The sequence below is a fragment of the Excalfactoria chinensis genome, chromosome 2 (assembly GCF_039878825.1).
Source record: "Excalfactoria chinensis isolate bCotChi1 chromosome 2, bCotChi1.hap2, whole genome shotgun sequence".
NCBI lineage: Eukaryota > Metazoa > Chordata > Aves > Galliformes > Phasianidae > Excalfactoria > Excalfactoria chinensis.
The window spans coordinates 139,341,005-139,367,559 of record NC_092826.1 but is presented as its reverse complement, the minus strand read 5'-3'; the positions used below and the strand labels follow the sequence as shown (position 1 = coordinate 139,367,559).

Sequence of the window (26,555 nt, the reverse complement as noted above, 5' to 3'; positions counted from 1 at the left end):
CCCGCCCCGGCTCGTCCAAGCCCCATTGCAAGCCAGCAAATGCCCTGATGTACAAAAAGGAGACGGAGTGGCTTCCAAAGGTTGCACGAGTGTTAAACTCTAATAAACAAGCCCCATCGGTGAAAGCTGAAAGAATCTGAGCCCTCCCCAACAAAGCATTTAATCCAGTTTGGCGTAACCTTTGACATTATTAGGGATCGCAGTGACCCTAATCCAATCAGATTGATTAACTAAAGCGGAGACCCCATAAGCTGACCCCCCTCTGGCCTTTGCTATTTAGCCCTGACCAAACAGTGGGAGAGACGTGCCATATTTACACCACAATGGGTCTGCACTGAGAACCTGTTTCATTACAGAGCGACTTAAACTCCCATTACTCCATCAATGTATCATTCTTCAATAGTTCATTAAAAGCTGCTCCTCCACAATAACTATTAACCATTTCTCAGCCCAGCTGGCAGGTTTAGAGCCCCAGCCAGTCTTTAGCAGAAGGAGGTGGGAGCGAGTGAAAGAAATAGATAGACAAGGGCTGCCTTTTTAAATTTAAACCAACTTGAGGGACTTAAATAGTTTGAGGTAATTTACTTTTATTGAAAGGGGGAGGAGATGGAGGAAACTTTTATTTTGACTTAATTACGTGCTGAGGTCCTTTACAGAGACAAGGCAGCAAGAAGTTTTTATTGTGTTCCTTCTCTTGAGATTGGTTCATATTTCTGCCCAGGGGAGTTTCAAAGAGAGCTTGCACTGTGCTTAGAGGGGAGAAAACGTACCACAACTTAACCATAAACAGTGTCTTCAGTCCCTAAATGTTAAAAACAGGTCAAGTGGCTCCACTCCCAATAGTCACTTAAGCCTGAGATGGAAAATGCCTGCTGGGTTGCACAGTTCACTTTCTGTTGTTGGTCAAGCCATGTCCCTCTATGACATCCTCCAAACTTTTAACCTGCGTGTTTTTAAAGACAACTTAAGCATTTTTCCTTCGTGCTTTGGAAACTGAAATCTGTGGAAACTGACTTACAAACAGCTCAACCTCTCAGGTAAATCCCCATGCAGATCCCACAGTGCAGTGAAGAAGACAGCACTGTTCCTTTTGAATAAGGAACATCTATTCCATAGCCAAGGGTGGGCAAAACCAAGGGAGTGAATAGCTGGATGGGTAGTGGGGTTTCTGCTCCTGATATAGCTTGAGTTAGAAGGCCATAGGCCATACCTTTCAGGTGTTGTCTCCAAACAGATGCCAGCCTGGATCCTCTGAACATCACTGTTCCCTTGTGATGTACTCATGAATACCACTGTGATTTAATATGTGATTTGTTCATCCTGGCTATGGATATGTGAAATACATACATATATATATATATACACACACTACATATACAACATATATATACTACACACTACATATACAACATATATATATACTTAAATGCATATAGTTGGAGCCAAAACAAAAGGGATTTCTTCTCACAATCTGGCTTGTGGGGAAAAAGAGTTTGGTTTCAGATCAGAATATGGCTCTTAAGGGCAGCAGTCTGGTGACAGTTTGGCACTGTTGAATCACAGCTCAAGCCTAGCCCTGAATTAGCAATGAGATAGCAAAGCAGCAAGGGCAGCTCAGACAGTGAGCCAACCTCAGAGAGACTGGGGCCTAGGAAGTGTTTCCTGAAGGCATTAAAATCAATCCTTTGCAATCAAAGAAGTTCAGATAGTCATGTTAGGCAAAAAGGAGTTGCTTTAGTGACTATGTTGGTGCTGGGAGGGGAAGACAGGGCCCCTATTGACAAAGATGAGGAGCTGAAGTTGGGATCTTGAGTGACTTAAAATTCCAGCCACAAAACAGAGTTTTGCTTTTTTTTCTTCTTTCTCTCTCTCTGCTTCTCCTTCTCTCTATCTGGGTAGGAGCTCAAATATGTTCCTACCCTGGGGGATCTGCCGCACAAGAATGTGACTGAGCTGTTTTTTCTCCCCCCTCCTGCTGTAGGTGAAGCAAAACTGAAGGGTGGTTTGATTCTCCCTCAAGGAACAACATTCTTCAGTTATGAAATCGTCCCAGCCTTCTCTCCCTCGCTGCGCCCAGTTACTGAAAGCCTGCAGACTCAAACAGGGATGGACCCTTCATGCTGACATACCTGTGAGATAAGGCTTGTGGGATCGGGGCCCTTTCAGTCAGCAAGAAGGTGAAGATCGCTTCTCTCCTGCTAGCATTCCTACAGGACAACATCAGGCATCTCACCCAAGATGTTCCACATGTCCTTGAGTTGGGCTTGTTCAGCTTGGAGAAGAGAAAGCCCTGGGGAGACCTCATTGTGCCCTTCCTGTATTGAAGGGAGCTTATAATCAAGAGGGGGAGCAACTTTTTACATGATCTGATGATGACAGGACAAGGGGAAATGGCTTTGAGCTAAAAGAGGGGAGATTCAGGTCAGATGTTAGGAAGAAATCCTTTACTCAGAAGATGGTGAGGACCTGGCACTGTTGCCCAGAGGGGGTGTGGATGCCTCATCTCTGTGGGTGCTCAGCACCAGGTTGGATGGGTGCTGGGCAGCCTGAGCTGGTGTGGGGCAACCAGCCCATGGCAGGGAGTAGGAGCTTGATGATCTTTCAGATCCCTTCCAACCCAAGACATTCTATGATTCTATAACATCAAGACAAGACAAAGGTATTAGGTTAACTGGCTCACTTACTCCCTGTGCTCAGTGTATGCTTTTGGGAAAGTCACCCTGGGCTTGTGCCTATGAGAAAATGTTTTGCTCTGCTGACCTAATTCAAATGCTGTAGTCACCCAGGAGTGATGTACCTGGAATGGTTGCTTTAATTCTGTGCCAAACATTGTGATCTGACACCTTGATATGGGCTTAAGCTGCACCACACTGCAGCTCTGGCAGGTGTAATCATTTGGGGCTGATCTCTGATAAACCCGAATGGTGACACTGGTGTTAGCATAGTGTCCCACCTCTAATGGGGTAATGGTATCCACCCATCAGCTGAAACCATGCTCTCTGTGTGCTGTGTAACAATGCCTGTTTGGGGCTGGTGAAAGCCCTGCCATGCTACACACCATGGCTCTGTTCTCTGCAAGCTGCTGTAGTGCTCTCTGGTATGTTATTAAATGTAGGACCAGACTGGACTTTGAAGGCATACTACAAGGGCAAAGAAGATTAAAACAATTCTTATGAGTTAAAATAGGTCTCTGCTCACACAAACGGTAACAAGAGCCAAGTAGTCAAACGTCACTGCATTCAAAAACCTGGGACAAAACATTGGTATTAGACATGTTTTGCCCCAGGTTTTTGAATGCCCTGTGTTAGAATCTGTTTTAATTTGCCATATTCATAACCCAGTGAAAGCAATACCATTAACAAAGGGTGAGTTCCTCAGGCCCTTCATCTTCATTGTATCCCACTATGGCATCAACAGCAATGATGCCTAATTTGTTCAACCCCTAGGAACCACCACCTACCTAGGAACCACCAGTCATGCAACCATGACTGCATTCACACACTGCCCAGCAGCCCATCACCTTACACCAGAGAGCCACAGATTTACTTGTCAACCCTATGAGTAGGTTTACATTTTTTTCTTGTCTCTACCAAGTGCCTCTACATCAAATTTGAAAAGCTTGGATAGAATCCCATGCCCTCAGTTCTTTCCTTGCCTCTGCCATTTGCTTCCTTTTATGAACTTCAGTCCTGTCTCCATCAGCCCGTTTTACATGGAATTTTATCACACAGAAACAAGTTCACAGTGGGTTTATCAAAACCTTTGATACTATCCCACCATGGTCCTTCACCAAACACATGGCACAAGGCTCACCTTTGTCTAGCACGGGTCCGAAGATGGCCAAGCTGTCATTGACAGTTGTGCAGTTCCACCTCCTGCCCCGAAATTGGTGTTGGCACTCTTGGATCCCAATCTTCACCCCTTCTGCTACGCTGGGCATGATCTCCACATAGTTCCGACAGAATCGTAGCTGCTTGGGGACCAGTCCTGGGATGCTCCCACAGAGGATGGGCTGAGTCCCCAGAGAGGAATATTGGTGACCAATCGCCAAAGACCTAGAATAAAACGCAAAGAAAAGAGATGCTGTCAGTCTGGCATTCAATTTTGTATTTGCTTTCCAGGAATGGGGACAGAAAATCACCAGAAAGCATCCTTTCCACTGTCATCTCTCTCCAAAATAACATCATTATCTCTCTCCTGAAGTCTTCTAGAGGACCAACAGGTGAGCAGCTCTACCTTTGATATCTTCCTTCCCTTTCCTTCATTCTCTCATCATTGTACCTCTTCCCAAAGATGCTCACCTCGTGCAGTCAGTTTCATTTGCAAACAGAAGTTAAGCCACATTTCTCCCTTTGGAAGCCAAGCAGACTTGCAGTAGTGCATGCAATTTTTATTGGAAATCATTGCCCAGGGATCAGAGAGTCAAAAGCACTTCCAGAGCTACACAGGGTAATAACACCGACAGAAGAAGACACCATGCTCCAACACTTTGGAAGTGCCCCACAAATTGATGAACAGCACCCAATTAATCTGTGCGCCATTTATGTTTGAACCTTACCAGGTTCAAACTTCTGAGACTGATCGTAAAGATTTGAGCAGGCTGGACTTTGAGAGCTTCTAAAAACCTGACTGAGCTCAGTGCTGGTCCAACATCAGTGCTGTCCTCCATTATGAAAAACTGGACTCATGTTTGGAAGGAAGTTTTTCACCCAGAGGGTGGTGACGCACTGGAACAGGTTGCCCAAGGAGGTTGTGGATGCCCCATCCCTGCAGGCATTCAAGGCCAGGCTGGATGTGGCTCCGGGCAGCCTGGTCTGGTGGTTAGGGACCCTGCACATAGCAGGGGGGTGGAAAGTAGATGAGCATTGTGATCCTTTTCAACCCAGACCATTCTACAATTCTACGTTACTAGAATCATCAGTGCAAGGGTACATGGAAGTCTGGAGCCATGGCTCTACTGGTAACCTCTGTGAAAGCACATTCTGCAAAAGGTTTTTCTGCTCTTCAGTATTTCCACGCCTGCTTAGTTCAGGCATGTGCTTTGCAAGGCTTTATCAATTTGAAGTGCTTATAAAATTAAGCATTAAAAGTCTGCCTCTGGATATTAGTTCAGCAGATTTTCACTTCGCTCTCACACCCGTTTTAATCTGGGAATCTTCAAAACCAGGGTTGCATTTTCATAAAGCCCAGCTTTGCTGTGCTGTCACGAGGATATGCAAAACCTGCTTTGGCCATCAGTCTGTGAATTGCTCCAGTTAAAATGAGCGGAGTAAAATAAAAAACCACAACAATTGGAGTGCAGATTCTGCACTGAGCCAAATGGAAGTCTTCTGAAAGGAGTGTCCACGAACCATTATGTTGGTTGAAGCTTTAGAGACAAACAAGTCAGCTATGCAGAGAGATCAGCAGATACGTAGCTAATTAGATAAATTTTTTAAGTGTTTTTACTGGTGCTTCTAATAATAACCTTGATTACTAAAACCGAAGGGATTTTTAGAGCATAATTTCCTATTCTTCTAATTAAATCTCTTGATTGACTTTTCTGCTCAGAATTAATGACAAACAGAAACCTGCCTGGGCAGCGTGTATTTCTGTTTACATTCAATTTTTTTTTTTTTTTGCTATGTGGTTTTCATTTGGGAACGGCCTGGTGTGTTTGAACTATCAGCAGGCACTCAGGGAATATGTCATCCCTCTCTTTTGCTGTAACATCATCATGTGGATGAATTTTAGATGGACAAGGCGAAAGGTGTCTGTGAAAGCAAACATTTTTCAGCTGATTTCCAAAACTTAGGGGTCTCTTTTCACCTCGGCTGTGGTTTGAGTTGAAGATTCATCTCATCTAACACTGATTCTTCCTATTCCAAGGAAGGAATATGAGGCAACTATGAACTGCCCTCCAGAAGTACCTGCCTTTTCCCAAGAAGAGGAAGGCAGGTAGATCACGCTGACTAGGAGCTGTGCTCATCGCATCTACCTTCTTATGTCTCCAGCTGATCTGCACACCCCAGGCTGCCTTTGTGATCAGACAGAAGAGAGAAACAGGCGTTTCTAGGGCACGATTCATCTGCCCCACTTTAGACATTTGCTTAGGATGAGGTGAATCATGGCCTTACCTCCATTGACTGTATTGGCTAGACTAGAGAGAATAAACCCTGGGTGAGCAGTTGAGTGGGATGTGTCTGCGCCGCAGAAATCTCCAGGTGAATCATGTCATTACATCTAACAACAGGTACAGCTAAGTTCCTTACAATTTCCCACCCAGGAAAGGTGAATGCTGTGCTGAAGTCTGCACAAAAACCCAATCTGTAGGAGGGAGGTGAATCCCTGCAGGACCCCACAGTAGAAAGCCAAGGAAAGGACCCAGATAACTTGTTTTCCCTATCTGTGTGTCTTGATGTGGGTTTTCTTGAAGTTTTGATTAATTCAGGGAAAATCTAGTGGCAGAAAAGCACCTGCGAATGGATCCCATGCCAGACCAAAGGGTGTTTTCACTTTGACTTCACAGTGTACTTTTAATTTAATTGTTAAGCTACAAACAAAATGCTGGATCACACTTGATGGACTAAAGACACCTTTTGAAACACTGCTTCAGGCTGCAGGGGGCTTGCTTAGGGTGTTGCCCCTATGGTCTTGCTGGGCATACAGAGACTTAAGGTGCCACATCTCCAACTCCAAGTCTATTCAGAGCCTAAATGCAAGGGAGATAGGAGCTATTCCCAGAAGGGAACTTAGAATACTTTAACCTCTGAAGTTAGATGGCCCTTATCTCTATAAACAGTGAGGAGAAATAGGTGTTTTCACTGAAGCCTCCAGCCTCCAGAGAAGAGCACCAACAGTTGCTCTGACTCATCCTTCAGAGAATAGTTCCTCCGCTGTCTATAGTGAGAGTCTAGGATGGCTCCTTCCAGTACCTAAAGCTAACTTGGGTTAAAATATTAACAGAGCTTGTTCCCACATTGACTAAAGTCACCAGCATACATCCCAAACAAAGGGATCATCCCATTTCCTAACAAAGCAGCCACTGGGTAGGACCAACCCGCTGTTAGCTGAGTATGCCATGTTGTGAAGCCAGGAGGCTTCAGCCACTTCAACAGAACCTAGATGAAACTTTAGGACACCAATTAAACTTCAGTTTATCTGAACAGCCAAACTCATGCCTGCATGTCTTCTGGAAGATACTGCAGTGGTACAGTGAAAACACAAGGCATAGGAAGAGGAGTTTACAGGTTGATGCCCTCAACTATTCGTTTCCATTGTTGGGAAGATCGTCTAAGATAAAAATTAAAAACATGTAGAAATACTTTTAATTGCTTTTCACACTGCTCCCTTCTCAGTGCAGCAGGGAAACAGTCACACCTTTCTTTGATCTGTGTTACAGTCTGGAAAGTTTAATCTGCAAAAGACAATCTCACGCAAGAGTCTTGTTCTCAAGGCGTCATCAGGCACTGAGGCAGTGAATGTAAATTTGGAGTGTGCAGTCACTTGACTTTCAGTCGGAGCTACAGGGTGGAATCTCAACATCCGTCCATGCTCAGTGCCTTTGTTGCTAAAGGCAGCTAGGTACAGTCCTTTTCCTTTCTTACTTACAGACTCTGGAGTGTGATAACATCAATTAGGGCACCCTCTTTTGGTCTCTAATTTGCTACCAGAATCCAGATGTAAACAGTTTATCCCTCTCTCTAAGGTCAGTTCATCTTCAGGAGACTGATCACAAGATATGAACCTTATGAACCCTCTAACCCCACCCATCCCAAGCAAGCAAACAAAACCCACCAACACCAACACCTGAAAAACAACAACCAAAACCATTAGAAAAGACTTGGAAAGACTATAAAGATCACAATCTCATTTCAGTGTTACTCAGCTTTCTGGTAGCTCCCATCTTTCATTCTCTTGTATCCAATGATCAAATCTGTTTTCTTTGCATTTCCCATTCTCCTACGATTTGTTTCAAAGCCGTCTTCTGCATGATGGTGATTTTGAAAGCATGGTGTCAAGAAATGGGCCAAGTTGTGAATATCTGACTGGGCATCATCTGCAACTTTTTTAAGCAACAGCTTTTCCTGGATGCATTGACACCAACATCTTCTTTTTCACTGGAGAACTCATGAAGCTCTCAAGTTTACAAAAATGCTGATTCCCCTTACAGGTACTGCTCAAGTTTGACCCAAGGGAAAGGGTCAAAGAGCCATTCTTTTCAAGCCAATTAGTTTTTTCTTGCCATTAGCTCAGTAGGAGCCATGAAAACACTATTCTGTAACTCCACAGCCAAAGTTCTTGGCTTATCTTTAAGCCTTGCATGCCCTGAAGTGTTTAATTCAACCTCCAGTGAGCATTTTTTTGCCAGCACACCTAGAGAGCTCTTCATTTCCCTTATCTCAATCTATCTGCTCCTTCAGCAGAGTGGTTGTAGATAAGTACCTGGCCACCTTCTTAATAAATTACATGTACTCTCCTTCTTGGAATGGACACCTCAGTCAGTTTATGAGGAAGAAATATGCAGGAAGTATATTCTCATACGTTCTTCAGAATGAAAAAAAAAAAAAAAGAGAAGGCTTCAGTTCTGGATGACCTTGCTGTACAGCACCACTCTACCAACTTCTCAAGGTCACTACCTTCTCAGTGCTGGCTGTCAAAAGTCCTTGACGCATGGGGTGCAGCATGTAGAGGCGCGTACACCTACTTGCCTCTTCCTGAATTCTGTTATTCTTGAACTCTTGTAGAGGCTCCGTTTTGCTATTCATCTTGGAGAGGCCTTTAGCTGGCTCCAAGTGCTGCTGAGAGCGGATGTCCTTCTGGGATCCCTGACACAGGTAAAGTAACTGCTTTAATGGAATTTGTACAGCAGGAGTGTAACGTCTCTGCACCAACCCACCATAAGGACCAGAAAGCACTTAACTCCCTACTGAATATTGAAAACTGAGCACTAGCAGCTACACTGGTCCTTTTGTCTTATACAGATGCACGGTTGCAGCAGAAGTTAAGTCAAAGGATGTTCATCTGCTTATATTAGAGGGAATTTATGTTCCCTTCCAGATAAACTAGGTCTTTTTCCACTCTGCTCCCTTTGCATGGGCTTCCCTAGCAAGAGGATGACACAGCTCCTCCAAATCCTCTCTCACAACCCATTTATATTTCCAGAGGTTCACCTTACTCTTTTCCTTTTCACCTTATTTTGGTTAACTCCCTGCAGTTCTGTCAGAGCTGTCTATCCAAAAGGATGCACACACACAATGCACTCAGCATCGTGAAACTTAAAAATCAAAAATGAGGAAGGCATCTGGAGAAGTCTCCATAGGTCCTGTCAGGACTTTCATAGGTCCTATAAAGAAAACCTAGTGTCATCTCACATGTTCTGCTACAAGTCAAGAAGAGCTCACAGAAAAACTGCTTGCAGGTGATGAGTGGGCACAGCTCTTACTCCACCCTACAACACCCAAATTTGGCCTCCAGTGGTGCCCTAACCATCATCCCCTACAGGCTGCTGAGGTCAAGACACATGAACTTCATGCATGTGAAGATGCTAAAAGTATGTTTGGGGAGGACATAACTACTAGGAGACTCTGAAGTTTCCAAAAGAATTGAGACTGCTCTGGAGGGTAAATGGCACCTGAGTGTTCAAGACACTCAAAGAATAGGACCTGTGTGTTAACCTTGATTCAGTTCCCACAAAGACAGGGTGCCCTACAGGGCTGGCATGCAAAAAGAAAAGTGATGGTGTCTGTCCAAAGTGCACAGATGGAAGTTGGTAAGGTACCCAAAAGCATTTCAATCAGAGTTAGGGATGAGGTGTAGGAGAGGTAGATAAACCCATCATTTCTTCCTTTCCACTTCTATGGCATACACCAGTATCCAGGCTTTATGAAACACTTCTGTAGACATGAATCACAAGATCAGAGATCAGATGGGAGGACGGACAGAAAAATGAATAGACCTGTGTTCATTTTCACTGAAAACCACTAATTTTCCAAGGAAAAAAGAAAAAAAAATGAAGAAAGGGAAGGGAGCATACCCAAACCCATCATTTTAAATGGAAAAAGAAAGCATTCAGCTAACTACTTTCTCACTGGATGCATTTGATTTCCTTCTAGGCATGAAAACTGCTCCAGATCCAAGCAATTTAACATGTGATTTATAACAAAAATCTTAATTTGCTTCAGTTGAAGATATTTTCAGCCTAAAACCTGAAAAACTGAAAACTACCTCAACACAGCTGAATGATTTATGAATGTCTATAGTGGTGACTGCAGTGGTGTATTCACCTTCTGGTCTCTGAGCATTTTCATATTTACAGATTATTCCTGAAAGGTCCACAGAAAGAATGAAGAAACCTAAGCCTGTTGTTAGCTAACATTCACTGTGCTGAACTTCCAGACATTTATTTTCCTGATCTGGAGAGAAAAAGACTGAAAACCTCTGGATTAACTCTTCCTTTCAATTCTGTTGTTACAACACCTTTTCTTTCATCTTAAAGGTGAGGACTTGAGCTATATTTTCTAGCCCTGAAAGTATGTACATAATTGTGTAGCTGGGTCTGATCCTGTAAATATACAAGCATGGAGGTAACTTTTCTCCCATGAATAATTCCCTCACCTTTACTCTGCATTAATAATTAACAATGGTGATGATGATGCAGCATTGTATTTCTCTAGCACCTTTCATCAGAGGATCTCTGAGCGTGGGACTCATCTCACCCGACTTTGACCATTAAAAGCTGTTAGGCATCTCAGCCAAGTTAGCACTCTCCTCGAGTCCATGGAGCGGGATCAGCACCTCCAGAGGGCAATTGGGCCCATCCTAAGATAGGTGCCTCAGATAGGTGGGCTGAATCATGGAGATGCCCAGGAGGCAGCACTGGCTGGGGAAAAGCTTGGGTGATGAGCGTAAATTAGACGCCTTGTTTTTAGCTGAAGTGAGAGAGCTGGAATCTCACCCATTTTCGCTGAACCTCAGAAGTGCCTGAGGGCTGCTAAGAGGACACCAAGGGAAGTCTTTGCCTGGTGACGGGTGGCAGCTCTCTCTAATGTGAACATGGCAGCTTTTTCCAAATCTAGATCCAACAGTTTGGGTCCAGATTTGGAAAACAGCAGACTCAACGGCAACTTCACGTGGATGCTAAGAAAGCTGCGTATAATTATTTGAGTTGAGGTTTGGCCGGGACAGTAAATTCCCACAGGAACTAAGGCACACCACAACACTCAGCACCTTCCACTCTGTGTGCAAGAGATGTTGCTTTGACTTTGTCTTCCCTTAGGATCTACACTGTAGAAGGGAACAGGAGAGAATACGAGTATTAACAGCCCGGTTCCTTGCAGAAAGTCTTAGGAACTCTTTAATTACCCAAGACAATTAACTCCTCTGATGTACATGTCATCTGAAAAACAACCCATCCAGCAGAATAATGGCCCCTCAAACCATGTTTTCAAGCCTGACTCCAGGACCCTGATATTGGTTCCACACCACGTTCTCCATTTGGGTCTTCTCCCTGGAGGTCTCCCCACTGAAATCAGCCTTCATGCAGCTCCATTCACCTGGTAAGGTTTGCCAGGATCACAGCACGTGGTATTAGAGATGTATAAGCCTTAACATTTTAATCTGCCACCTACACTGCAGTTTATGAGCGCTGTAAATCTCGTGGTTACAATGAACTCATCTAATGATATTGCTGATGGATAAATTTACTTGGGATGAGGAACAACAGTTACTTGCAAATGAAAGAAGAGTAATTTGAAGTTTCATGTAAACACCTTTGCTGCCTCACTTCTGACTTCTCCCAGCCTAACCCCTACCAGGATTTCATGACAAATGGAAAGTATGTATGCATGTGTGTGTTTGCTTCTTTCTGCCCTGTGTAGCACGGCTACATTTTGGGCACTGGGATCAGGTTTTACATTAAAAAAAAAAAACAAAACACAGATTTTCTGAGTCAGGTGTGATGAATTAGTTGAACAGAGGAAAGAGAGAAGCCAATATATTAGGCAAATGCTAGAAAAATGTCTGCAGTAAAAATAGGTATTTAGACGCCTGCTATGTATTTCAATAATAATTAGGAGTGTGGCTAGTCTTATCCTTCCTAGTTCTCCCTCCAGCCCCCAAAGCATCCCAACCTGAACTTTTTTTAAATGATCAGCAATATAAATTATATGTTGTGGTTACAAACCTCTCATTAACACTCATCCCCCTGAATTGAGGTCTGTTCTGGGCTATGTCAGTGCTAAATACCTTGGAGGACTGAGCTCAGATGCTTGTGAAGATTGGAACTGGACTTCTAAATTGCTTAAGTGCTTAAATGCTTGGGGTAATTTTGTCCTGAAACTCCTTAGTGATGGAGCCCATTTTGAAATGGGAACCACTGAAGGAAAGCTGTTGTGCTGGTGCTAAGCAGCCCTATAAGAACAACATGATTTTCTATGCTCCATCCACTCATCTCACACACCAAGTTACCTATGTTTCTCACCCATTCCTCCAAAGACACCTTTTGAAGATGCATTTGATCCTACAACACATGCACGTACCCTCGCCCCGTTGTGCACACATACACACACACACACACATAGACACACGTCTGTGCATTCCCTCTTTGGCTCTAACTGAGTCATCAGGCTCACCAAATGTGTGAACTCACGCTATAATGTTCTCCCAGAAAAATAACAAATTGATTTCATTTTTACAGGCTACAGCATGCTATATAATTGGAGACACTGCCTTGTCAACTCAGACCGGTCTGACCCGACCAGAGACATTGCTTACAGCTGTTTACGGAGCCATAAACTTTCTTCCTCTTTGTTTTTCCTTCCTTTTACACTCACTCTCTTTTTACCCTTCTCACTCGAATGAATCCCATGGACACTTTGTGTTCTGCTCGTAAAATATTGTTAAGGAAAATGTGGAAGCACTGATTTAGGCAAGCCCTACCGTCTGTGTTTCAAGTTAACACTGTAATCAATGGGATTTAAATTTAGTAGCCTGGCACATTCCCTGAGCACTCAAGGAGTTATATTCATCTGACCCTCCTTAACACAGTGTTAGGGGGGGCTGTTTTGCATACAGTTTTACACTGTGTAAAAAGACATTTCATCTTTAAAATACTCAAATGCTCAAACCTGAATGAAATGATTTTACTTCTGTGGGAAAAGATGAAACACTCGAGTTTCCAAAAAGGTGCTTCCATTTTGAACTACTGAACTGAAAAAAAAAAAAAAAAAAAAAAAAAAAAAAAAAAAAAAAAAAAAGGAAGAAAAAAAGATAACAAGCCCCAAAGAGCTTTTAATCTAGTAGTGCTATCCATCAAAATTCCATTTAGCTACTTCACAATAAATTATGGTTGTGCCTCTTTTCATATCACCCATCCATCATTAACTCAGCATAGAGTCTACTCCTCCTTTGGTCTAAAATGTCACCAGATTCATTTCATTTGATTCCTCCAACAAGCTCCAAATCAGATCAATGCTAAAATAAGCTGTTCCAAAGCCACAATATAGGCATGAAAGCAGCTTACACCATCTTTGAAGACCACCTCTGTATACAGGATGGACGTAGGGCTATGGAGAACACTCATCTGGTTCTTGTCTCAAACACAGATGGGAAAGGGACATAAAAATTGGACAGGGAAGAAAAACATTTTTCCTCCAAAAAATGCAACAAAGTTTTCCAGGTCTGTATTTGTCTTTTAAGGAAAAATTAAGGAAAAAGTGGGAAGTACTGTAAGGCAGAGACCTCCTGAGCTTCTCCTTCCCTCTGCTTTGGAAAGGCTGCAGCAAAAGACGTGTTGTTAAGACAACAAAGAATACACATGGGGAAGGCCATAAGGAACATCCCAACCTAAGGGAAAGTCAACCCTTGTTTGGAGATTAGAATAAGTTTTGCAAGGCTCCACAGTATCTAGCCATGAAGCCATGAGACCCAACAATGTTTTCTCTTTTTTTGTTGCTCGTAATCTTATTTTTATTTTCATTTAAATTAAATGGCAATTTCTGGAGTAAAAGAACATGTGGATTTCAGTCATAAAGCAGCCTAATTTTCTTAGTTTGCTGAGGAAAGCTCCCAAACTTTCTATGTCTTTGTCAGCAGCATAACATTAAATCAATGTTTTCTGTTTTTTTCTGAGATGAGAAGCCATATAGATAGATAGATAGATACATAGATAGATACATAGACAGGTAGATAGATAGATGAATGTGAATCTATTCATAAGCAGCTTGCTTTTCTTTGCCATTTTCTTTGGATTAAAAGAGGCCACTCACTCAAAAGGTCTCTAAAAGGATGCTAAAAGACTAAAAGACTCTAAAAGACTGTTTGTCCAAAAAGGGTGATCCAAATGAAAAACACTTTCAGCCTGTTGACTCAATAAGCAGTTGACCCAAACTTATTGTCTACAACAGAATCATACAGTCACTAAGGTTGGAAACGACCTCTACGTTCCAACTGTCAACCCATCACCACCATGACCAACCCATCACCACCATGACCAACCCATCACCACCACATCGAAGGACTGTGCTTTCTTCTCCCGTTTCCTCTCCCTAAAAGTACTGCAGTTTGGTGCTCACATGCCAGGAGCCAAGTTTCAAAGAGTTCCTTCTCCGGGTGACTCAGCAGATGTGGTGCCTCGATGTTCCTCAGAACAGCATAACCACTCTCCAGCCTAAGAAGTTCTCAGTGAGATCAGCGACCCAGTGGCTGGCTGAAAGAAGGCTGGTGGTGGTCAGGGGAGAAACCAGGCTGAGAGAGGATGTGTGTGTGGATTTAGAAGGAAGAAAGTGGGCAGGGAGATGTCCTAAGAGCAGGAAAAACTAACCCCAAATCTCCAACGGGGAGATTGAAATAGGAGACAGGATGAAGAGGAATGACCATAGCAATGTGCTTGATTTCCTTTGCTGTCCTTCTGTGCTTGGGGAAGGGAGCTTGCAACAGCTGGGAGCTGCACCTGCAGACCTCTGTGCAGCACCACAGCACTAATGATTTCTCTCTGAAAGTGGTTGGGGAAATGCAGACAGGCTGCCAGATAGTGATCAGCTCGCAGAGGGGTGATCACTATTAGGCAAAGATACCAGCTTTGACATGCAGCGAGGGGAGCAGCCAAGAATTTGGGAAAGCAATCCCAGCTCTCTGCTGCAAGCTCCTGTGCCAAGATACCTCCTGTGTTTACTTTAGAAACCAGAGACGAGCCCTCCTCTTCATAATAATAATAAAGCTGCAGGGTCACTCAGCTTAGCAGATGGCTTCCTTCCAGCTTGGATTTCTCCTTGTTACCTGCAGAACTGATGCACTGATGTTGCTGGGGGATTATGCAATGTTAATAATTATGTTTCGCAGGAGATCTGAGCAGCGACAAGGGGAGGCTGTGGGAAGGAAGCTCTATGGGTGAAAATAAATCAACCCACAGATCTCATGGAATCACAGAATAGTTAAGGCTGGAAAAAAACAAACAACACTAAGATCACCAGGTTCAACCCCAACCCACCCCACCATGTCCACTGACCACGTCCCTCAGTGCCACATCCCTATGGTTCTGGAACACCTCCAGGGACGGTGACCCCACCACCTCTCTATAGGAAACCTCCTATGGAACTTCTGGATATTGACCAGGAGCCCAAGTAGCTGCAGGAAACCACACAGCACTACTCAGATGGAGGTCACCACTCTCTTCATGCGACAGAAGCAGATCTGTCGCACCAAATTGCTGTATAGCAATGGCCCTGGTTGCTCATCCTGCAGATTATGGCTTCCCCATGCCCAAGGATTAGAACCTAAATAACAAGTAGTTTTTACTAGGTAAGATTACGTTAAAATATTCACTTTCCAAGAGTTCTTTTTATTTTCATAAGCAATGAAATATTTTGTTGCAGTACAAGCAGCTTATTCTTTGCATTTTCCACACTGAAACGTTTTTTAGCTTTATAATTATTAATATAATCATTAATCTCACGTGCAACATGAGCATTGAAATGTACAAATCTTGAGATATTTTGACTGGCCTGAAGTACTCAGTTGAACAAATAAAAATTGTAGCAACTCATTTTGGTTAAGAAATAAGGAAGTTTTCAACATCCCATGTTGTCTGGAGAGCAGACGTGTGAAGCTTTCAAGGTCATACATTAAGTGTATACAAGGTCATACATTAAGTGACATACAGACCTCATACTATAGAGGGCCTTGCACAACTCTTGATTTTACTATTTGCAACAAAGCTATTTGGAACAAAGCATTTGCATCGGAGCACTGATATGCTCAGATCATTAATTAATGGTGCTCATTTTCACAAATTATTATTAAGGTCCAAAGCTTAGCAGGGATAAATGGGGATAAACTATTTTGCATTACTCAGCAATGCCTGGAGATCTGACAGCAGAAAGACGTCAGGGTTTGAAAGGTTTCTAAGCACTTCAGCTACTGAACATTACCTCATTTGTAACCAAATCAAGTGGACAAAGAGACAGCTTTCTTGAAGGAACAGCCCATTCCTTAATTGTTGGGCCGCAAGAGAGCAAAACCATGAATACAAGCGCGTGTTTATCGTTGATGCCACCATCAGATGTTTTCTGCCTTCTGTTCCCTTCCTTTTCTACGTGTACCCACGCACAGACACACCTATTGACACATCCCTGTTGGTGGAGGCACAATTTAAAACTTCTCTGTCCTAGCACACCCAAGCTTTGCCAGAAACAGTGGGTACCCCAAAGGAGCTCTCTCTTATATCTTCATTTTTTTCCTACTAATATCAATGATATCTGGAAATCAGAAGCTCAGAACTAGGTGGATCAACTATCCAAAACCTGAGGAGACATTTCAAGATGTAGTTTGGCTGCACATGGATGTCTCATGTTCCTACAGCTGCCCATGGGGATCCTATCTGGCACCTGGGTGCCACAACACCTTTGTGTAGGACAGGTCTTCCTGTAGGACCTGTGTGGAAGCTACCAGCCCCATGTGGATGTCGTGGGCGCTGTCTGGAATCCATAGTAAAACTGGGTGCCTTGATGCGGCCCACTGGACTAAGTGGGATTCAGCCCGGTGTTATGCAGAAGTCTAAAGCGAAGACTGGAGAGAGCCATCCCATGTGTCCCAAACAGCCAATGGAGAGAAAAGGGTATAATTAAAACACGAATCATCTGGCCCTAGTTTAGATTCTGGTTCAATTTGAAACAATCTAATCAAGCTGTAGACGTCCTGGTTCTTTGCAGGGGCTTTGGATTCGATGGCCTTTATACGTCTCTTCCAACTCAAACAGTTCTAAAATTCTATGATTTGAAGTAACATGCTGCATTCCACTCAACAGGTATTATAACAATGAATTACTGACGCTGGGGGTGTTTAATGAGATGAGTCTTACCTTGAACCCAGAGTAGTGCAGTCAAGTGAAGGTTGGTACTCACCCATACCAAACTCTTTGGCCAAGCAAGGACTTGGATCTGGAGGAGCTCCAGAGGGACTTACTGAGATCAGAAGGGAGTTCGAAGTGAAGTAGGAGGCTATCCAAGGGAAGTGTAACAAGTAAAGGAAGAGGCACCTAAAACCAACAGTTCCTACTGTAGTCCAGGACAGGACTCTCACTCAGACATACAGTACTGAACTGAAGGCTCAGCACCATTCCCTTTACTTGTCTCTTTCTAAGAAAGCTTTTCTGAACCAGAGCGGGTGAGAAAGCATTGCAAAGGTCTGGAAACTCCTCCAAAATTCCTAGAGAAATCACCACCAACAAGAAATCTCACATGGTCTTTCTTTCAAGTTTCACTTTAGCAACCCTGTAACCTTATTGACTCATCAATTTAAATACTTTCCAAGCTCGACTGCTCCTTTGCTCATCTCCTTGATGCCAGTGGCCATTGCAGTACAGACATAGGATCCACCTGCAGCAAAGCCAGGAACTTTGGTTTGGCTGAGTCACCTTTTCCAAAAGGGCACCCAGTCTTGACCCCAAAGCACCAGAGATGGGGAATCTACAAGTTCCCCTGGGGGTGTGTTCCAATGGCTAACCACCTTCATTGGTAAGAGGTTCTTGTGCTGCTGGAGCCAATCGCTTGTGACAGAGGTGGCAATTATAGGCTGCAATTGTAAATGCTCGTGGAAGAGGAATGTGACTTTCTTGACACAGGTGCTAAAGGTATTAATGGGAGACTTCCAAAATGGGTGAGACTTGCATATTGCCTAGAACAGGAGGCTATGAGGTGAAATAAGTCAGTCTCCTTCTATAATTTTTAATGTGAGTTCGGTTAGCTTCATTAAAAACAATAATTAGAAGCTTCACCCACTCCCTGCAACAGATTTTATTCCTTCTGCTGGAAATGAGCTTGCAAGAAAGTATGCTGAAGCACTACTGGAAGTGCTTCTGCTCTGTATGCGCTGCAGTGAGGGTGATCTCACCAACCCAGGAGGGAGTTGCTGGTGGCGAGGGAGGGGAACATTTGCAGGATTTTAAGAGTCTCTCTGGGCAGGATGGGGTCTTACCTCCCCCACCTCAGTGCTGCTTTCCCCTCGGCTCCCCACGCCAACCTCCTTTTGCTCTCTGAGCAGCAAGCTGCTGCTGCTGGTGTTATTGACACATATTTCAAACAAGCCCGTGCAAGGGACTCAAGACACATTACATTGCACATGGTGCCCCGGGCCACAGATTCGCCTCCTTACACCGACAGCACGTTTTGCTTCATAAAGAATGGGCAGGCCTTCACCTGGAGCTATTTATCTGGTGTGCTTAGAAGAGACTAACGAGAGGGAGAAAGCCCTACATGCCCACGTTGGCTGTTAACCCCATCCTACATACCCTGTAAGTGGCCAAATGCTGACCTTTCTCTGCATGAGGCCTCGGCCACCCTCTGCTGATGAACCTGGGTGGACACCTATGATCCTGACCTGTGTATAGGAAAAGCACCTTCCTGCACCTCTTTGTAACTGCATCTAGTTGCTTGTTCATCCCCTACAACATGCTCCATCACAAAGAGTGTGACTGGAGCTCAGTGATGTGCCACGCTGGAAGGGGAATCACAGAATCATAGGGGTTGGAAGGACCACTGGAGATCATCTAGTCCAACCCAACTACTCTCTGCAGTAGGTAGGTAGAGTAGGAAGCCTATCTGGTGAATAAAAGTTGCTTATGCACACCTCTTTCCAGGATCAGGCTAATCTTTCCTTGCTGTTAGCAACAGGTTTTTGTTGTTTTTTGGTGTTTTTTTTTTTTTTTTCTGCTTTCTCTAAATCTTTCCATCATTGTTATTATAATGATAATTATGACTATTATGCCTTGAACTTGAGTCTAAGATTAGGGCTCCCATTGTGCTAAGAGCTTTATGGAGAAATGTCAGGCAGCCGATTCCAGCTGTAGAAAACACACTCTCTGCAGTCAGGCAGGATACGAAGGTGCGAACAAGAGAGAGAATAGAGGCCAGGAATGAGGTAGGATGAGAGGCAACAGCAAGCAGAAAACGAAGCTTTGCAGTTAGCAAAATAGCAGGAGTCAGCACTGGTGCCTTGCCTAAGCAAACCCCGCTCCTCCTCTGTGTCCACACATGTCAAAATCTCAGCAGGGAGAAGGGGGAAAAGCTCCTTTCGATTTCGCAGCTGCAGAAACGTGGAGCAAATGCCCCCCTAAAAAGTTCCTCATGGGTATCAAAATCAGAGCAGAGAGCATTCCACCCCCCCCCCCCACAACCCCCAACCCACACTGCTGAGGTGGTGACCTGCAATCGGGTCCCCTTTTCGGGGCTGGAAAACTGCCAGGGATCCGGGGCAAGGAGTTGCTAACATGTGGCATACTCATAATTCTTCATTTCACCCACCTTTTTTCCTGTCTCTTCAGATTAGATTTGAAATGCTCCGGGGCAAGGACTGTCTCTTACTAGATGTGCATTCAGTGATTAGGACAACGAACCTTTCGGCTTCCTTGGATCTGGCTAATGTATCACAATTAATAAATGATGGGGAGTATCTTGAAAGGTTAGATGCTAAGTGACAGAAGGCTGGGAGTGGGTCTGAAATTGTTTTGGATGTGTTTGTGGAGGGTTCATGGTACAGAGCGCAGGCATTTCCTAGCCCTGTGCAAGGAAAAGGAATTAATCCCTCTGCCTCTGCTGTGAAAGGGGAGCATGGAAGCACAACTTAGGGCAGGAAGAGTAAAAGGAAAATTGGGTGGCCTGGCATGCAAAGTTCAGGTGAACTCCTGTGCTCTTCCCAAACAGTGGACAAAGAGGTGAAATCTCATGGGAGTGATAAAAAATCACTCAACAGCTCATAGCTCAGTGCTGGTGGATCTCAGACTCTCCCTGTTCTCACAGGCACTCAGAAACAGTGTGAGAAGAGCAGGAAACTGTCAGTATAGTGAATATAAATGAGGACTAAGTAAGGCAGATAAGTGATAAGGGAAGCTCAAGTCATCAGTGAATAATCCATGACTAGTAAGTGGTGTTAAAGAAGAGAAAGACCAGTAAATTATTGTTTAATGTCTGATTAGGGAAATATACAGATACACACAGACATACACAAACATATAGTCCCTAATAATAAACTAGCCGTGCATAGATAAACAAGGAGATAAGGAATGGAGTTTAGGATATTTCTGGACAACCACTGCTAACGTTTGTGATAAATCCCAAAGCGATGATGGAATAAAAGAGAATGCCAAATAGGTCAAATGCCAGATCTCCTGTATTGTTAAATAGCAAATGGATAACCATAAATCTGTTACCTGGGCCAAAAAGGAAACAGATGATACAAAGACTGAATCCACGGGGAATGAAAGAGCTGTAATATAATTAATAGTAGTAACCACTGTTAAACAAAAAGTGAATTTTGGGAGGAAGTTGCTAAATATAGGTGATAAAAGTAACCTTGCCAAGACAGCACTCTTGCCAGAGTATAAAGAATAAGAGAGAATGAAAAAGTCTAAATGGGATGAATGCAGTGCATAATAAATAGATGCACAGCTGACGGCTCTCTGTGATTCTGCTTGGCAATTAGCATGGGGGGCAGTTGTTTCTAACAGAAATTCTTCGAGATCTTCCACAAAAAAATGAACCAATGGTCGAAAAAAAAAAACCCTCTATAACATCATTTCTGAAATAGTCTGTAGGACTGTAAAACCCAGGGGGGAAAGAAGGAGTTGGAGACAGCAGAGAGGGATCAGGTTGTACCCACGTAGAGCCATCATGGTGCCCCATATGCGAGTGGCAGAGAGGCATAAAACATACTGAGACTCCAGGGGAATGTGAGGGGTTCCCCACAACATAAATTCTGAGCACAACAGGCTGGGTAGGGAGTAAGGACAGAAGAGAATATACCTTCTGCACACAGCACTGATGAGGACATTACCAAAATACCATATCAGTACGGAAAAGCTGGAGAAAGCCCAGGGAGGAGCTTGTGATTAGATAACATACTGCAATATACTGCTTGGACCAAAAATTCTTGCTGTGCCATCTATGTTTGAGAGAGCAATGATGGATCCATACCATCTCTGTTCCAAACCTGCTACATCATTCGTCCCTTTGCAGACAACAAAGAAAGTGGACACAAGGTTGAATCTAGTCACATACACAAGAGACTCTGAATCTTAACAGTGACTCAGAGATAACTGGAGCTGGTCTGATTTTTAGCTGGCCCTGTGTAGAGCCAGGAGTTGGAATCAATGATCCTAAAGTGTCTCTTCCAACTTGGGCTGTTCTATGATTCTCTGATACTATGACTCAGGTTATTTGTTGCTTTATTGATCTCAAATGCCACAGTGTGCACCTATAACTTCCCCTAAGGTCTAAGAACAGTGGTCTGAAGATGTGGACTGTACGGGAGTTTTAGAAAAGGTCAGCCTGAATGTCTTTCTAAATGCTGTATTTAAAACACAAATACTAGGCTTGATGAAGGAGTGACCAGGTGTAACTCAGACATCACAGTCATAATGGTCATGAAGCGACAGAATCGTACTTGGCTTTCCTTGAAGACTTCCCACCCAGGTAATGACTCAACCTCCTTATTGTTTTAGGTAAGGAATTTGACATGATCAGGCCCAAGATGGCCCATGGCTTCAGGCCACAAAGACCCCTATCACCAAAGTGCTATAAAATTCTCTGATCAGAGGAGCTTTCACCACAAGGCCTCAAAGGGCCGAGCACCAAGATCTGCCTTAGACAATGGTATTATATCTACAGCCATATAAATAGTTGGATGGATGAGAGGTGGATAAGATCATGGGTTTACAATGCTGTCCCTCCTGCTTTTAACCCATCCCAGAGTTGGTTGAAACCAGGATGTGGCAAGCCTTAAAGGGATTTTTATGCCTTGGAATTACCAGCCTTCTTCAACCTTACAGGAATAAGGATGTTGATTCCCACCGGCAAATTGCTCCCACTCAGCACTGACTTTCCTTGTTGATCCTTTTAGCACCACCTTTTTGTTTAGAGCACCTTAACACTTATCAGCAAAGGCCCTAAACTAAAAACACTCTTTGGAAACATCTCAGCTGCAGCCCCTTGGTTCCACTGTCCTGTGACAGTGCTGCTTGAGAATGGCTTTTGCATCCCTGCAGGTGATACCCTATGCATTTTGGGTCACCTTCATGTAAGACACCCCATGTTAGTAGAGGAAAAGGCATTGCTGCAATTCGTATGCTGCCTGCTGTGACAGGACAGAACTGTCTCTTCGGTACCCAGAATTTGGTTGGCGCCAGAGCTCTGGGAACAGACTGGAAGGCGTGGGTTGCTTTAGTATGAATCATGTTTTTAATCATCAAACACTGACAATCAGAACTGCAGCAGATTTTTCCTAGTTTTTGTTTGACCTTAAGAATGATAATTTCAGGCTCCCACCTCTGGATGAGGCACATATAGGAACTTAACAAGCACCGGCTGATGAAGCCTCATAGCCCTCCTGTTATAGATGGAGAACCTTCAGCACCAAAAGATGAGTGATTTATGAACCTGTACACAAAGAAGATGACATTAGATCTGAGATGGTAATCATTCTAGTGTGCACATGGATCAATTATATCAGTAACTATCTTTAATCAGGAGGGAAGATGGCACTGTTATTAAGGCACAGATTGAGGACTTGAGGACTGTGGGTTCAGTACTTTGTTGAACAAAGGATTCTTTGTGGGACTTGAGTCAAATTGAGCATTTTGGTTTGCCTCAATTTCCCATCTGTAAAGTGGGAATAATGTTACCACAGCCCTTCATGAAAATAGCCAGGTACTTAAGGCATTAAAGACTTTAAATGCTTAGATGGTAACTAATAAATGAGTCCTATTGCAGTGATAAACTGAAGCTCACAAAGGCTCACGTCAACCACAAGAACATAGCAACATCACTGAATTTACTATCTTCTGAAAGGGCCAGGAAGATACAAACCATGTCCATAACCAGCTTGTTAAAAGTAGGTTCAACACATTATGCAAACCTGACTTCCAACTCAGGTGAACTCACTGGGGCATCAGTGAACATTAATTTGGGTGGGGGAAGCTTCATTTCTGTTTTTGTGTAGGAATCCCCCTACCTCCACCAAAAGATTTTCTCCTTCCAGTCTTCAGAGCAACACCAAATACAATTTTCTGCTTCCTCCCCTGATTACTGGTGTACTTCTTTACCTCAAAGCATTAAATCCACTCAACTAGAGAGACCAAATGATGGAAAGGTGGATTTTCTCTCTCTGACCCTCAGGTGAATTAAATTTATTCCTGATTTGCTTGACACCCCAACAAGGCCAGGGCTCAAAAGACAAATATGTAAAGACAGATGTCTCCAATGCTTCAACTTGTGGTTTACTTAGCCAGCATTCTCATGGGGATTAGATTTAACGCAATAGAAATGAATAACCTCATGCATGATCAAGGTAAGATGCAGTAACATTGGATCCTGCACTGAAGAAATCACCATTGCTTTAAATCCAGGCTTTCATACTTTAAATACACGAAAATCTCCAGAAGTTAAAAAAAATAAGAAATCACTGGTTTGAGCAGTATTTCCAATAAACCTACTTTTAAGGCTGGATGTAGCTCTGGGCAGCCTGGTCTGGTAGTTGGTGACCCTGCACGTATCAGGGGGGTTGGAACTGGATGATCACTGTGGTCCTTTTCAACCTGGACCATTCTATGATACTTTACCATCAGTAATCACCCACTTAATAGATTTCATTGAGAATTTGATTGTTGATGGTATTGTTTCTTCTTATCAGTTACTAAGCTCTAAATTCTTTGAAGATGTCTAGGATACTTCAGCAGTCATAGACCAAAGTGGGCACGCAGTGCACTTCCATTAGATGGAAGGTTTGATCTGTAGCCTGATCCATGTGATCCAAAGACTACTGATGAGTAGAGCCCAAACAGAAGCATGATACAGCACTCTGAGTCCAGAAAGGAAATTTGTCTGGCAGGCCAAATTCAGCTTGCCAAGCTCAAGTAGCTCAGATGAAGCCAGAGCAAAAGAGGCCCATGGTTGTCTAAGATCTGGTACTCACAGAGCTGAAGGAAAGTCTCCTGTGCAAGATACTGATGGGCCCAAACTGTCACATGCACTGTCCCTGGAGATACAAATCCAGAACAGTCTCCACTGATTCCAGGGAGCCAGGAGCTCAGCTCCTGAAGAATAGAAATGGAAAGCTATTTTGCATGTTCCCTTCATTGTATGAGCACCACCTCCATCTGCTCTCAGTGAAAGCAGCATTTCCTAGTGTGAAATGGTTAACAGAACTTTACAAGGGCTTAAGACAAAATAGAACAGGATTCTGGTCATCTTTTTTTTTTTTGCACATCCAGTGCCACGCGTTAGTTCTGCCTTCTGACTGCTCTTGGGTACCTACACAGTGTGACAAGATCAACTTAGCGCACTGTAGAGATTCAGGGATTTGATCAAAGTGAGAAGATAAGAACCACAAAGGCCAACTTTACGACTCTGCTACTGATAAGGTGACAGAGGTGGGACTAATCCAGGTGCTAGAATAATTGATAATAACCTTGGAGCTGCTCAGAGCTGTTTAATGATCCAGGAATCTGAGGAACGCTGGTACATGGCAGGGATTCCATGCACACCACACGGTCTCTACCCCAAGTTGTGAGAGGAGGCATTAGGTCACTTGGTTGGATTGATAGGTCTATACTGAGCAAAGGGAGTACTTCGGACCCAAATGTTGGTGTCTGAAATCTTGTCTCCTGGTGCATCTCAGATCGTGGAACACAATGTCACAAAGGTGAGGGGAAAAAAAAATCAATTTAAGTTGGATAATTCAGCGTCTGGGAAGCAATCCAAATTCACTAGGCAAATTTGCTTACATGAGCTAGGAACCTGCATGTCACGCCTCAGCTTGGAATCAATCATATTTCAGTAGCTAAGGTAAAATATGCAGTCACTTCCAGCTGAGACAAGTTCAGCACAGCTCGGCCAAAGGGGTGGAGGCTCCATTTTTGACTCACCTAATCGAGTTACTGCCTAAGGACCATAAGGATCGCCGTGCAATGTGCACATGAACCATGAAGTCCAGCCAATGCTGGGAGTAGGGGTGGGGAGGATCTGTTCTTGTACTTGGCTGCCAGTGGGATGGGAAGTGCGAAATTCTGCTCCCGAGTTTGTCTCATCTGGAAGGAACTCACTGCAGACATAATTCATCCAGGCTCTGTCCTCTGCAGCTTTCTGTATAAATCTCATCCCAAGGCATTTTGGAGCAATACATAACATAACATGACAACACTGCTGGAATCCAGTGATCTCTATCAGTACTGAGGGAAGACAGATCCTTAGGTGGTGTCAAACAGCACTCCTGGACTCTCAGAAAATGAGGACTCGAGTCTTTAGAGGCATTTAGGAGCTACTCTATCCCTTAAAATGCCTACCCTGTTTTGATTACTTCTACCAGCTCCATACCTCTGTATCTATACAGTGGTGTAAGCATTTGAGGCAACCCAGCAGCTAACACAATACTGAAACTTCAGCCTCAGGAACTCTATAGATGATCTTACATGCTACATGTTCCCTTCTGTCTCATCAAGTCAGCCGCTGAGCTGTGGCTTTTTGGCCAATGTATGTGCATTCCTTTGGCTATTTTACATGTCCTGTAAGAAACTCCTTCTGTAGAGCCAACTTTTGATGGCAAGAGCTTACTGGTTGCTCAGCTTTTCATATGGGTGCTAAAGAGAGAAGTAGCACAGTACTTAAATGGCATTGATCCTGAGGGTCTTTTTACATCTACTGTAGATGCAACCCTTGCGCACTACCTATGAATGAGAAGATAAGAAAATTGCTATCTCATGCTGAGAGTGAATTCTAAAACATGGAAATATCTAGGTCCTCCATCAAGGGGCAGGAGCTTCCTCCTTCACTTCATCCCCGCTTATGAAAATAAAGAGTAAAGCACTCATCTCAGTATTTCTGACAAATTAGTCCATTCTCACATACTCTAGAGCTTCTCAGATGCTCATTTGCAGTTCAAGTTCATTCTGGCTCATTTAAGGTTGTCCTTCTAAAGCGTGGATGCCTGGTTTCACCTAATTAGCCACTTCTTACTAGTTCTGATGGAAAGAAAGGCAATTCCAGGAGGCAATTTAGCCCACTACGCCTGAGTTATCAAAAGAGGTCAGAAAA

General features: G+C 43.6%; 1 protein-coding gene across 2 annotated transcripts in view; it reads right to left on the bottom strand.

Annotated features, from left to right (window-relative positions):
- The window catches only part of WNT3A (Wnt family member 3A), a 79,882-nt gene that overhangs the window by 30,196 nt on the left and 23,131 nt on the right, over positions 1-26,555 (bottom strand). For both annotated transcript variants that reach the window (XM_072329208.1, XM_072329207.1), the window contains exon 2: positions 3,814-4,055. In XM_072329208.1, coding sequence (XP_072185309.1) covers positions 3,814-3,940 — 127 coding nt within the window. In that variant the 5' untranslated portion in view covers positions 3,941-4,055. The remainder of the gene's footprint in view (positions 1-3,813; positions 4,056-26,555) is intronic.